General features: G+C 31.3%; 1 protein-coding gene across 5 annotated transcripts in view; it reads left to right on the top strand.

Moving 5' to 3' along the window:
- LOC145292191 (uncharacterized) overlaps positions 1–13,458 on the top strand; it is a 117,484-nt gene that overhangs the window by 28,540 nt on the left and 75,486 nt on the right. For 4 of the 5 annotated variants that reach the window (XM_080138492.1, XM_080138490.1, XM_080138495.1 and 1 more), the window contains exon 5: positions 10,101–10,139. The exons of the other annotated variant lie outside the window; for it this stretch is intronic. In XM_080138492.1, the coding sequence (XP_079994618.1) occupies positions 10,101–10,139 (39 nt within the window). The remainder of the gene's footprint in view (positions 1–10,100; positions 10,140–13,458) is intronic. 5 annotated transcript variants of the gene reach the window in all.

Here is a 13,458-nt window from a genome sequence, read left to right on the forward strand (position 1 = left end):
TAGTGTTACATACGAGGGACCCTACGTTAATAGTGATTAAGTTAGCTAATGTGGAATTTAACAAGGATCACACTTAGTGCATGTCATAATAACCCAAATCTGCAAAACAGAATCATTCTCAGGATTGAATGAAAAATGGGTAGCGTAAAGTTGAGGCAAGTGACAGCAGGTCAAACGGCATAGACAAAACAAAGGTATGAGTTGAGAGGATGAATGACGTCACATTTTTTAAGCTGAGAGAAAACAAAGATTTTTAAATCAGTTTGTCTGTGGAAGCCGATCAGAAGACATTGAATAATGTGAGTTTGCCATGGGTTGTATGAGGCAGTTGACGAATAATGTAGAAAATATTGATAACTGCTAAGTAATTTTGAATGAGAAATGTGGAGCTGTAGCACCCTTTATTTATTTTCATTGACACATATATGCAGTACTTGTATTGCTGTTGTTTCCTGGATGTTAATCTATTGAAATTCTAGAACATATAAAATAGTGCTCAATAGCAGATAGCATTGTATTATAGTATAAACTTTTATTTATGCAAGTATTATCGGCTATTTATGTGCACACAGGTTTTGGGTGCAATTTCATCTTCTTTGAGCCATTTTCAATGTTAAACAAATACGAATAAAGAAAAATGACATTTTTACATATCGTTTTAGTTGAAGGGATAGGGAAGGGAATAGTAGAAAAGGCAACGTATGTGTCCGTTCAGACGCAGGTACTTATTCATATATTACAGCCACTCTGATTCTTCTGTGTATGTACACATTCACACACTTTCTTTCTCTCACCTATACCTTCTGAGTTGTTTGATTCTGTTTCTTTTATATGGTTTCTCTTCATCTTCATTTCGGTTAATATTTCAAAGTGTTTAGTTTTTTTCTAATGTTTCGGTCAGTTCTTTAGACCATCCACATTTATTAGCTTATGGATACAGATCAAAGCAAGCAAACACATGAAAGTTGTTTGGAATCCACACAGATGATCTTTTTGTAATGGTGATGGCTTTGTATAGAACCATGCACTTTTTTTGAACTGCTACTACACTATAGGCGCATGTGTACACATACAGTGGGGAAAATAAGTGTTGGACACATCCCATTATTCTTTATTTAACACATTTTTTATGCAGCGAATGACACAAAGATTTAACAAGAAATAGTTACTAATTTAACAATAACAAATAACTTTAGAAATTGGAACCTTTTAATGCATAACAAAAATTATATAATAAAAACGAGAATAGCCGGAAAAAAAGTATTGGACACATTATTTTAAATTATATTTTATTATTTTTTTTTATAAATAATGCTGGAAATTGTTATTTGCATTTTAATTTGATGACACTATTATACGTTTTAGAAGTTTCTCGATTGTTGTAGACCATACTCTACGTCGTTGGAAAGTATTGGAACACATTAGTAACCAGTAAGCCATCACGCGTGAAGGTTCTCAGAATGAGTAAACGTAAAGAACTCTCTCAAGTCGTCCGTGATAAGATTATTGCCGAGCACAAGAATGGAATTGGTTATCGGCGTATATCTGCTCAATTCAAAATCCCTGTAAGCGCCATAAGAAACCTTATTAGGAAATGGAAGGTGCATGACTCAACCGTGAACTGTCCGCGCACCGGAGCTCCTTGCAAGATATCAGATCGAGCAGTGAGAAAGATTGTGCGAAAAGTTCATCAGCAACCGAGAACCACACGAGGCGAACTTCAGAAAGATTTGCAAGAGACCACTTATTGAAAACAGATGATTACTGGAAGAATGTGATCTGGTCCGATGAGACGAAAGTGGAACTTTTCGGCATTAACTCTGTACGTCGAGTATGGAGAAGAGATGGCACAGTGCATGATCCCAAGAACACCCTCCCCACTGTAAAGTTTGGTGGTGGAAATGTTATGCTCTGGGAATGCTTCTCTTCAAATGGTACTGGGCCACTTCATATTATAGATGGAGAGATGAATGCAGCCAAATATCGGGAAATTCTTGAAAATAATCTCTTGCCTGCTTCCAATGTGTTAGGTATGCGACAGGGATGGATCTTTCAACAAGATAATGATCCCAAACATACTGCTAAAATAACCTCCGATTGGTTCGTACAGAACAAAATAGATGTTCTTAAGTGGCCCAGTCAGTCCCCAGACTTAAATCCTATAGAAAATCTATGGAGAGAGCTCAAAATCATGGTCCACCAGTGAGATCCACGTAATATTCAGGATTTGAAGAAAGTATGTGTTGAAGAGTGGGCCAAAACATCGCCTGAACGTTGTCACAAATTAGTTTCGTCGTATAGAAAATGTCTCGAAGCTGTAATAGCCAATAAGGGGCTTTCAAATAAATATTAGATTAAGTTGTGTTAGTTTGTCCAATACTTTTTTTCCGGCTATTCTCGTTTTTATTATATAATTTTTGTTATGCATTAAAAGGTTCCAATTTCTAAAGTTATTTGTTATTGTTAAATTAGTAACTATTTCTTGTTAAATTTTTGCGTCATTCGCTGCATAAAAAATGTGTTAAATAAAGAGTAATGGGATGTGTCCAACACTTATTTTCCCCACTGTATGTGTGTATGTGTATGTATGTGTATGTATGTGTATGTATGTGTATGTGTGTGTATGTATGTGTATGTATGTTACTCTACATGTTTTGTTTATGGGGATCGACGGAAGAATCCATTTTATATTTATATACACATTTGTATGAACAGATAGCCTCACCTTTTATTAGTTGTTTCACAACGTTTCGGCCAACTATTCCTCTGGCCTTCGTCAGGTGAAGATAGTGGTTTCAATCCTACCCAAAGCCGGCCAGAGGCTTACTTGGCCAAAAACATGGTGAGACGACAACAATTACGGAAGGCAGTAATTGCAGTGGATGTAGTCAGGAGATTCAGAGTTCTTATCCGTCGCAGTTACCACCTAACGAAGGCCAGAGGAATAGTTGGCCGAAACATTGTGAAACAACTAAGAAAAAGATGAGGATAATAGTCTGCAATAAATAAAATTAATAAATAATACTCATCTCAATGAATTCCGATTAAATAATTGCATAGACTCACCTTCTCTAAAATTTGCATGACCACCAATATTCCAGAATTTTCCATGCATATCCATTGAATATCTGATTGGTCTCTTGTTTGGTCTTTTCATTCTCTTTGATCTGTCATGATCATTTTATTTTTGTACCAGCCAACGCGAGTTCCATCATGTGTGTGTGTTTTGGGGTGTTTGATAGTTTCAGTTCCTTTGAACTCATGTAATGTTCATGCAATATTTTTTATTCGATTTCTGTTTACCTGTGGTTGCTTGTTATGCAAATTTATTTTCACACTCAAAAATGTTTAATATTTCAGCTGTTTTCATTGATGCTGTGCTTTTATTGTGTTGATCCTCACTTGTAGTTGCTTACTTTTTCTCGCTCTTTCATCTTCATCTTGTAAACTGTTTGAACAACGAATTCTACAATTTGGCAATGTTTTTTTTTTGTTCTCATTGAATATTATCGCATCTGGTCTCCTTGCTTGGATGTATTTGTTTGTTCTTCCATGTCTCAGAGGATTTTATGTTTTTCATTTTCCATACAGTCTTTGTTTGTGTGTGTACCTTTTGCCTGCATGTTCAAAGTGCAGATGCTTGCATAGTTCCCAACAAAGTACCTTCTCTCCACACAGTCAAGTTTGATTTTGTATTCATTTTAGACTAATTTACTGCATTGATTCACTTATGTGGTTTACTGATTCATCCATTTATTCACAGATTCTGCATTTCTGTTACTCTCGGTTTCGTGTATCATGGCTTTGGTATAGTTCATTCTGATCACATTGTTTTGTGCAACTCTCAGTAGAAATTCCATTTCTCTGTTCAAGTATCCTTTTCATAGCCACATTCATGTGTATCCTCTTTATTCAGTATTATAAATTGTTTGTGTAGAAGCTTTTCCAATTTTTTGTTTTTATGTTTTCTGTTTCATTTTCTGGTGTTCATTTTGGTTGTGTTTCTCTTAGTCTGTCTATCTGTCTGTTCTACTTTTTCTAAGAAACTACTAGGCAGATTCAGCTGAAATGTTGTATGGACCTTTGTTATAAGTTGCAGTGAACTAAATATTATTGTATTCGTTTGATGCACAGTTAAGAAATTAATAGGGCTTAATAGAGATTAGTCACCACAATACGACATTTTGTGAGATATCAGTTGAGGCTGATGCTTTTTTGGGGGTGGGGTGCTTTCAAGCGGTGTTCCATCTATTAATATCTTTTCTTTTACTTCTATTACAGTTTTGATGTGATTAGTTAGTATTTGTAATTTATGTGGATTAGTTTTCACATTCAAGGTTTTTCCTTAATATTTCAGCAGTTTTCATCATTACCATCTGCTGTATAGTCTCAGTCTTCTCTTTGATTCCAATTTCTCCTAGTCTTTTTTCCAGTTTTTTAGGGACTCTTCCTAGTGCTCCTACAATTATTAGTATTACAGTGATTTTCTTCCTGTTCTTTTTAGTACTCTGGCTAATTCTATATATTTGCTTAGCGTTTCTGCTTTCTCAACTTTCAATCTGTGACCTGCTGAGACATTGAAATGCATAATTTGGTAGGCTTTTATCATCTTATTGACTATTACCATGTCCAGTCTCCTTGCTTGGATGAGTTTGTTTATACAGAGAATCTTGTGCTTTTAATTTTCCAATACTGTCTTTGCTTCAAAGTGAAGACCTTTGCATAGTTTCCTTAGATTGTCTTTTCGGACAGTTGTGTCTATTTTATATTCTTTTGGGGATTAGTTTGTTGCATTCACTTATGTGATTTACTGTTCTATCTCTTTATCCATAAAATCTACATTTACTCTTTTACTGAGTTTTGTTTAGTTTAGCTTTGATATAATTTGTTCTGATCACGTTTTATGTAGCGGACAGTAGTGATTCCATTTCTCTAATCAAGTATCCTTTTCGTTTATATTCCTTCCTGGAGTGGCGGGAGGAGGAGAGAGAGCATTGTTAGTGGCATATTATTTTGCTTGGACCATTGGGAAGTTTTCTTCCTTTTCCAAGCCAACCCTATCTGAGATGATCAGTGTCTGATACACCCTCTATTTTTGAAAAACGTTTTGTGTTTCTTGTCCAACTCCTTAGATTATTTTAATGTAATGACCTCCATTTACGATACAGAAATACTTTCTTGAAATCTAAAATTAAAACATTTAAATAAATGGTTTCTAAAAAAACATATTCTTGCAAATGGAGACATTCCAGATGAAATGATGAACCCTTTTGTTGCTTTATTTAATGTCATAATCCTGTAATGGATATCAGTCATCCAGCAGAGAATATCCAAATTTTCTGCTTCTGCAATTCTTTTTCATATCTCTTGTTGGTTTCATATCTCTACTAAACTAAAATTGCTTCCTTCTTACTTTATAAATAAATATTTGATGAAATACTTGAACAAAAATTGTGTTGTATAAAAAAAAAACAAAGTTAAAAAGATTTGGTTGCCAAGGGATTGTTGACGGATTGCAGAGGGATTGCTTAATGTTTGGAAGTCACTGGTTGTGTAAATGCTTCTTTCAACATAAAGCAAGGTTTTTTTTCAAAGCCGTAGGGTAAATCAAGTTTCTGCAGTTAATGGCAACAACATTTTGAACAGATATCTGCTTTTCTCATAAAATGGGTTAATATAATTGCAATTGGTTTGAAACTTTGGTCATTAACTTTGTTTTGTTTTCTTAAAAATGTATAAATATTTTGTTTTTTCTAAAATTTATGTATTTAAAACATTTTTGACCTAAGTACCTTAAACATATAGGTTTTTGTCCAGAATTCCCCCTATATTAAAAATAAAAATAAAAATGTGTATGATGTAAGTACTCATCACAAAATAAAAATATCATATTCCAAGAATCATGTAAATTGATCAAGTAGTTTTATTTTTAAATAAGAAAATAAAATTTTATGAATATCTGAGGAGTGAATGTCTTACCTGCCATTTAAAAAAATCTATACAAACAAAGGGAGATGACTCAACAATAATTCATACTTACTAGATTTATGTTGTAATACCTTATGAATTTCCATTTATTGCTTAAAAGTGATTTTCTTTATAAAAATAAAATTACATGATCACTTTATGTGACTTTTGGAATATGATATTTTCGTTTCATCATGAGTATGTACATCATACAGATTTTTCTTTATTTTTGTTTTTTAATATAGGGGGAATTCTGGACAAGAACCAAAGTATGTTTATTTAATGCAGCCTAATTTGCAAGCACAGATTCATGCATTCATTAATTTCACATGAACAAATTTTTCGTGTTTCTTTACAATCACCCCACCATGAAGCAAGCATCTGATTATTTTCGAAGTAAGCTAATTTTTGGTGTGAACACTTCAATAATCATAAACTACTAAAATCTTGATACATTTTGATAACAAACAAATAATTTTTATTTTATATTATTATTATTATATATAATTTTATTATTTTTTATTTACTTATTACACGTTATTGTATTACAATTACGAAGGGTGTTCCAAAAGTAATGCTTCCTATTGCATTGTTATGATAGCTGACCTTATGCATTCATGACCTGAAAGTTTCATCTCTGTTACAGATATTGACAGTGTGAGACTCTAAGAAAGCAATCCCCTGTCATGGATGTGCATCAAAAGCAGAGATGAGTCATTGAACTCCTATGCAAAAATGCATTAAGAATGGTGATGATGACAAAAATAGATTTTGGAGCACAAAAAGTTGTTTGCTTTAATGGTACCACTCCTGTCTTTATAACATTTTGAGTTAAAAAAAAAATAGGAGGCTTTACTTTTGGAATGACTCTTGTATTTCTATGTTGTTTATGTGTGTATGAAACTGATAGCATAAAACATTTACTCTACTTAATGTTTAGATGTATATAAGGCATCAAAAATAATGTTGACAAACGACTTGAATATCAAAATAGTGAGTGTTTTGTGCTGCTTAAACAAATTTTTTTACATAGGCATCACCACTTATCAAGGTCAAGACATTCATAATCAATCTGCAATAGGTATTACATTGTGTATAATTTAAGAAAGAAATTTAAACAAAAATAATGACAAAAAAGAAGAGAGAGTGTTGTATAAAAAATTAGAAACTTTCTGAACTTTTATTTAAGAAAATGTTTAGTAAATTTTGATGGTTTTACACACAAGATAAAAATAAAAAATAATTTTTTGTTCACTCTTACAGTTTTTATAAAGTTTTCTCTTTTTTATTTTTTTATATAATTTTCTTTTTCATATTTTATTAATATTAAGAAACGTAAAAAAAAAGTTATATTGAGCAGAAAATCATTATTTGGATTATTCGAACTAATGTTCTCATCTTGAGCGTTATTCAAACAACATTTCAGTCAATTGTAACCTCCTCCCTTCTTTAGGTGTATCTTGTCGAACTCTGGAATCTGCATAAAATTTCAAATGCGTGCTCTTGTTCTGTCATGACTGGGTAGAAATCCTAAATAGTTACTAAGGATGTCTACCCAGTTATGGCTGACATTTGAAATTCTATGCAGATTCCCAAGTTTGACAGAAAGATTCTTGAGTTTAACAAGGTATATCTGAATAAGGCCTGAGATCCTCGCCCAAAATGTGTGAATAATACTAATAATGAAAATAGTAGTCTGAATAATCAAAATAATCCAAATTATTAATCCTCACCTCAAAAATTCAGAAACATAAACACAAAATGATGATTGATTAAGGTTTTCATAGTTTATTGATCTCCTTTCCACAAGGTTAGATGCAAGTTCTGAAAATTCGTTTTGAAATTGAAATTAAAAAACACAGTATTTCATAATAAAGTTATATTATACACAAGAAAATATAACATATGAAAAAGAAGTCCTTTACAGTTTCATTATCATTTTTGATCAAGTGATTTATTTAAGTTTATCGTAAGTGAAAAATACTGTTTCTTCTTTTTTACTTTAGAAACAAAAAAAAATAGTAGTTGATTTTAGCTGATAAAGTTTGATTCTAGTCAGAAATTTCTTTTGAATTTGCTGTTTTTATAACAACTATGTCCATAATTCCATGTTAGGTATGAGTGAATGATCAGCTCTCATTTGCTACACCCTTCTGATGGAAGCAGAGAAATGTCATGGCCACACTTTGATGGATTTGTAATCTGTACCTTAATGACAATTTTGACTGCTTCATATTGAAGCTGAAAGTGCTCAGACTGGAGTCAACTTTATATTGCAACCGTTTATGGTCATGTTGGATAAACCGATGTACATACATTCCAATTAAGAGTAAGTGACACAATGTACAACATAATCACTTTGACACACTGGTTCTTGTTAGGTCACGGAAATTGAGCATAATACAAAAAAAGACATTGGGAAAGAAACAATCAAACATTGCTGTCATGTGATTTGGCTATGTATTGAATTTGGTTGATATGCCATCCAACCATTACAAAATTTAAGGTTACGACGAACCTGATTATTAGTACCTCCCATCTTCTTTCTTGATTGAAAAACAAGTAAATATTTCTCTTTCTCCATTGAAGGGATATTGTTTTTGAAATAATTTGATGAACGTAGAATGAAGAAGGAATAAATATATACAACAGATAACACATAATCATCTTTGTTGTCTTATATTATTATTGTTCTTTTCTCTCAGTCTAACTATATTTGGTTTTTGTTTTGAATTCAACTTAATTAAAAAAACAAAAATACAGAAAAATCTTTATGATGTATGTACCTTTTATGGAAGGAAGATATCATATTCCAAAAATCATATAAAATCAAGTAATTTTTCTTTTTTAACTAAGAAAATAAAATTTTATTATAAAGTGATGCTCTATTTTTGACCTGCCGTTTTTCATAAGAGAGAGAGAGAGAGAGAGACAACCCAGTTTGACCTGCAGAGATCAAAATTAGCTTTATCATGTATATAATTTACTCTTAAACTCACTAACAAAATTTTTCTGTATAAAAAAATTGCTCGATCAATTTACATAATTTTTGGAATATGGTATCTTTGTTCCATGATGATACATATAGCTTTTTCTCTGTTCTTATTTTTTTTTAATTAAGTTGAATTCTAAATAAGGACCTTATATTTTCCTGTATTTACTCTTCAATCACAAACTTCATGAAATAATTTTAATTGTAACTTATTACATAAGAATATGCGCTTCTCCATGTTGAAATGATGGCAACCCAAAATTCTCACTATTTTGACATTTATAAAATTTATTTATTTATTATTTTTGGATTCTTATTCTCTCTAAACAAGACATATTGCCACTTGATGTAAGGTGTTACTACTAGAGACCTGTAGACACATTCTGAGAAGGAAGTTAAACATTGAAATATCTGTTCGCATTACATTTAAATTTCAGTAGGTTAATATACTAAGGAAGCAAGAAACAGGGAATTCCAAACTCTAGCAGTTCAATGGAAAATACTATTAGAGTAGAAGGCTTTCTGCCATCTCTACAGAAAAGGGGTAGGATTTTGTTGTTTGTCAGGTTAGTCACGGATATTTATATCGAGGGAACACAACTGTTACAGTTTTGTCAGAACATATTCGATTAAAGTATTTGTAAAACAAACACAGGGCTATGACATTGCAGTGATGGGACAGGGGTTGGAGCTTGGTTGACAGTATAGGATCTATTAGATTAGAGACTTTCTTTTGAACCCTGTCTAAGAATGAAAGACTAGTGGTAGTGAGCTTCTTTGTAAACCTTATTTTCAAAGTTTAAACTATGGTAAGCATTTCCTGCTGCTGTAGTTTTAATATACAAACAGCATAGCAGTATCTGCTATTATGGTAGAAAGGGACATTTTTAATTAGAATTAAATTTAAAAAAAAATAATGATTGAAAAAATATGATGTTATTTTCATGGTGGGGTTCTTGTAAGAAAGCATCCAAGCTATTAATTTCAGTACTGCGGTTGTATAAACAGCGCTAGATTCTTTCGTTTACTTTTTTTTTAAGGTCAGTAGTGCGTGATATTTCCGTGGAGATGTTACGATTAAAACTAAACTCTGCATGTGATAACTAAAATCTTTTACTCTCTCCTAATTGAAACTTTGTAGCCGGAAATACAACCTAGACAGACTATGGAGTTCTGTAAGGTAAGTATCAGCCCATATTGTTCTTGGGTTGGACAAATATGGAAATACTTACCTTTATTATCATACCACGGTTACTACTACTACTGCTACTACTACCATCATCATCATCACCACCACTATCATCATCATTATTACTCATATACTACAATAAAAATCACAATAATCTGGCTTTCTTACATCATGGAAAAATGTTTTTATCTTTATTTTGCTCTTGACCTCCTCATTGAACTGCAACACACACACACACACACACACGTGTGTGTATATATATATATATTATATAATATTAAATAAAAGATGAGGAATAGAAGCTATATATAGCTTTATTATATTATTAGAACAATAAGGAAAAGTTAAGGGGAAATTAATAAAAAAAAACTTTTTAGGCCACGGCATTTCGAAGCTAAATGCTTCTCATCAGAAGAGGGGAAGGGCCAGAATCATGCAAAATGCAGATATAGAAAAAAACAGACTTAAAGACATTTAGATAGGATATGAGAATAAAGGAATAGGATAATATGGTAAACACTAATTAAAAGTAGGTACTACAACATATAAGGGTAAATTGGAAACATTCTATATATGTAGGTAATATTTAAAAAAAAAAAAATATAGGCCACTATGAAATAATGAGGATCATTAAAAAAACAGCCAATAATAAAAGAAAAAAGGAAAAAAAAAATAAAAGAAAGTGGCGAAAGAGGGAAGGAGATAGAAATAGTAAACAGGGAATACGAAAGTACATATATAAATATATCACCATTGAATACAACAGAAAAAAAAATTACTGTTGTTTAGAGTTAAAATTTGTGTGAAAAAGAAAAAACAAACAACAAAAAAAAGAACTTTATTTCTTTTGTTTGCATTTAATTTTACTCTATATAAAAAAAAAAAATCTCGCATTGTTCTTGGCTTTTAATTTTACCTTATAAATATATAAAAATAAATATAAAAAAGTTCTGAAAGTGAAGAAAAATGGTATACGAAAAATGTTCCAAAAGTGTTCAAAATGAGTTTAAAAATAGAATAACGATATAAAATAAAATTAAAATAAAATAATACAAGTTCCAGTCAAGTTTGCATTTTGTATAATTCTGGCCCTTCTCTTCAGATGAGAAGCATTTAGCTTCGAAATATCACGGCCTAAAGAGGTTTTTTTTCTTAATTTCCCCTTAACTTTTCCTGATGATTTAATAAAGTTATATATAATTTTTATTCCTCATCTTTAATTTGATTTTTTTTGCTCCTCTTAATAGTGTTGAGTTTTTCTTATCTGTATACATTTTGTTTTGTTAAAGATTTACTCTTTGATAACACACACACATACACATATATATATATATATATATATATATATATTTGGGAACCATTAATTATAAATAATAGATAAGGTCATCGTTTAGAACACACACACATACACATATGTATATATATATATTTCTGTGGAAATATGATTTTTTCAATTATATTTAACTTTTTTTATATACTAATCCTTAATTTATGAAACTCAATGTAATTACAGAGCACATAAGAAACAAATGACAAAAGTCTGTATTCCAAATTTCATGATGCTGACCATTTTACAATTTATTCCTTTAATTACGTTGACATTTACAATTCTTAACAGTAACTGTTTTGTAAAACAAAATTATTCATTTAATTATTATATCAATCAGTGAATGTATTTTGCCCTTAACTTATCAGAAAAAATAGCAACTATCAATCCCTCAAAGGAAAATAAAATGCATATATATATTTATTAGTTGGCAAAATTTTAATATAATAAAGAAAAAATGGATCATATATAGTCAATGTTTAATCGACTAAAATACAAATAAAAAAAAGGGAAAGAGAGAATAAAAAAACGGGAAAATTAATATACTAACAGGACCTGTTAAGTAATATACTAGCAGGACCTGTTAAGCGGCGTTGCCCGATGGAAGCATGCCTCCCCCATCTCTTGTAAAAAATTAAACTATGGTTGTTATTGGTGGCCAACACCCAATGTCCTAATGTTAAGAACAGCTTTTGAAATAGATACCCCAACCTCCTCATGTTAAGAACGGCTTTTGGAATAGACACCCTCAACCTCGCCATGGTAAGAATGGCTTTTGGAATAGACACTTCATTTTATGAGTGGGATGAGGAGGGTTGTCAAAGTTTTTGCACCAAATTTAACTTTGATATTCGTTATCAACATAACTACTTGCCCCCCCTCCCCCCCAAAAAATTGAGAGGATGACAGTGTCAGTCGGAGAGAAGTAGATTTGTTTATTACACATATGTACAAATTTGGCAGCCACTGAAGTCCAGAGTGTAATGCATGTCTTTATATCTCAAAAGCTACTTGTCCCTGCCAAAGTTAAAAGTATTGTCTTACTCAGCGTAGTCGAAAATTTATAAAAGTCGTCATTTTTAAGAAAATTGTGGAGGTGGAGATAAGGAAAAAAAAAATTACCTAAAAAAACAAAACAAAGGTAATGTCTGAGCAGTGCTGATAATAAGTCCAGGAAAGAGAAGTACATAAAAAACAAATACATAACAAATAAGTGTTTCCATAGGAAATGTAATTTAGGGTAAATGTGTAGTTTAGCAGCATAAATTATTTGGCAGACACAAAAATTATAAAAACTATTTATTTTTATATAAAACACATTAATCGATCAAAGGCTGTGATAAAATCCAATATGGCGGCGCTCTCTACATGAGGCAATTTGTTTTGTTTTTTGACTGACAAAGAAATTATAAAAACTTCTTTCTTTTATATAAAACACACTATTAGACCCAAAGGCTGAAATAAAACCAGAAAAAAACTTCATTTTTATTATTTTTTCATCATTTTTATGAGATCAAATGTACGACATTCAAGGTCGCCATTTTGGTTTTAAAATTTGGCCTTTCTAAGGTTTGACAGATTGGCCTTTTTAAGGCCAAATTTGGCCTTTTTTATGTTCTTTCATGGATCCATGTTTTAATTAAGAGCATAAAAAGCCAAATTTGGCCTTAAAAGCGCCAATCTGCGAAGAAAACAAAATGCATATATATATATATATATATATATATATATATATATATATATATATATAGGCCAACTTTTAAAAGCAGTACAGTGGCTTCGAATGTCATAAATTTTGTCCAATAAAAATGATGAAAAAAATAATAAAAATCAAATTTTTTCTGGTTGTATTTCAGCCTTTGGGTCTAATAGTGTGTTTTATATAAAAGTAAGAAGTTTTTATAATTTCTTTGTAAGTCAAAAGACAAAACAAATTGCCTCATGTAGAGAGCGCTGCCATATTGGAAAATTTCTGGAGCGTTT

This window comes from Euprymna scolopes, chromosome 13 (assembly GCF_053919585.1).
Source record: "Euprymna scolopes isolate OS-2025 chromosome 13, ASM5391958v1, whole genome shotgun sequence".
Classification (NCBI taxonomy): Eukaryota; Metazoa; Mollusca; class Cephalopoda; order Sepiida; family Sepiolidae; genus Euprymna; species Euprymna scolopes.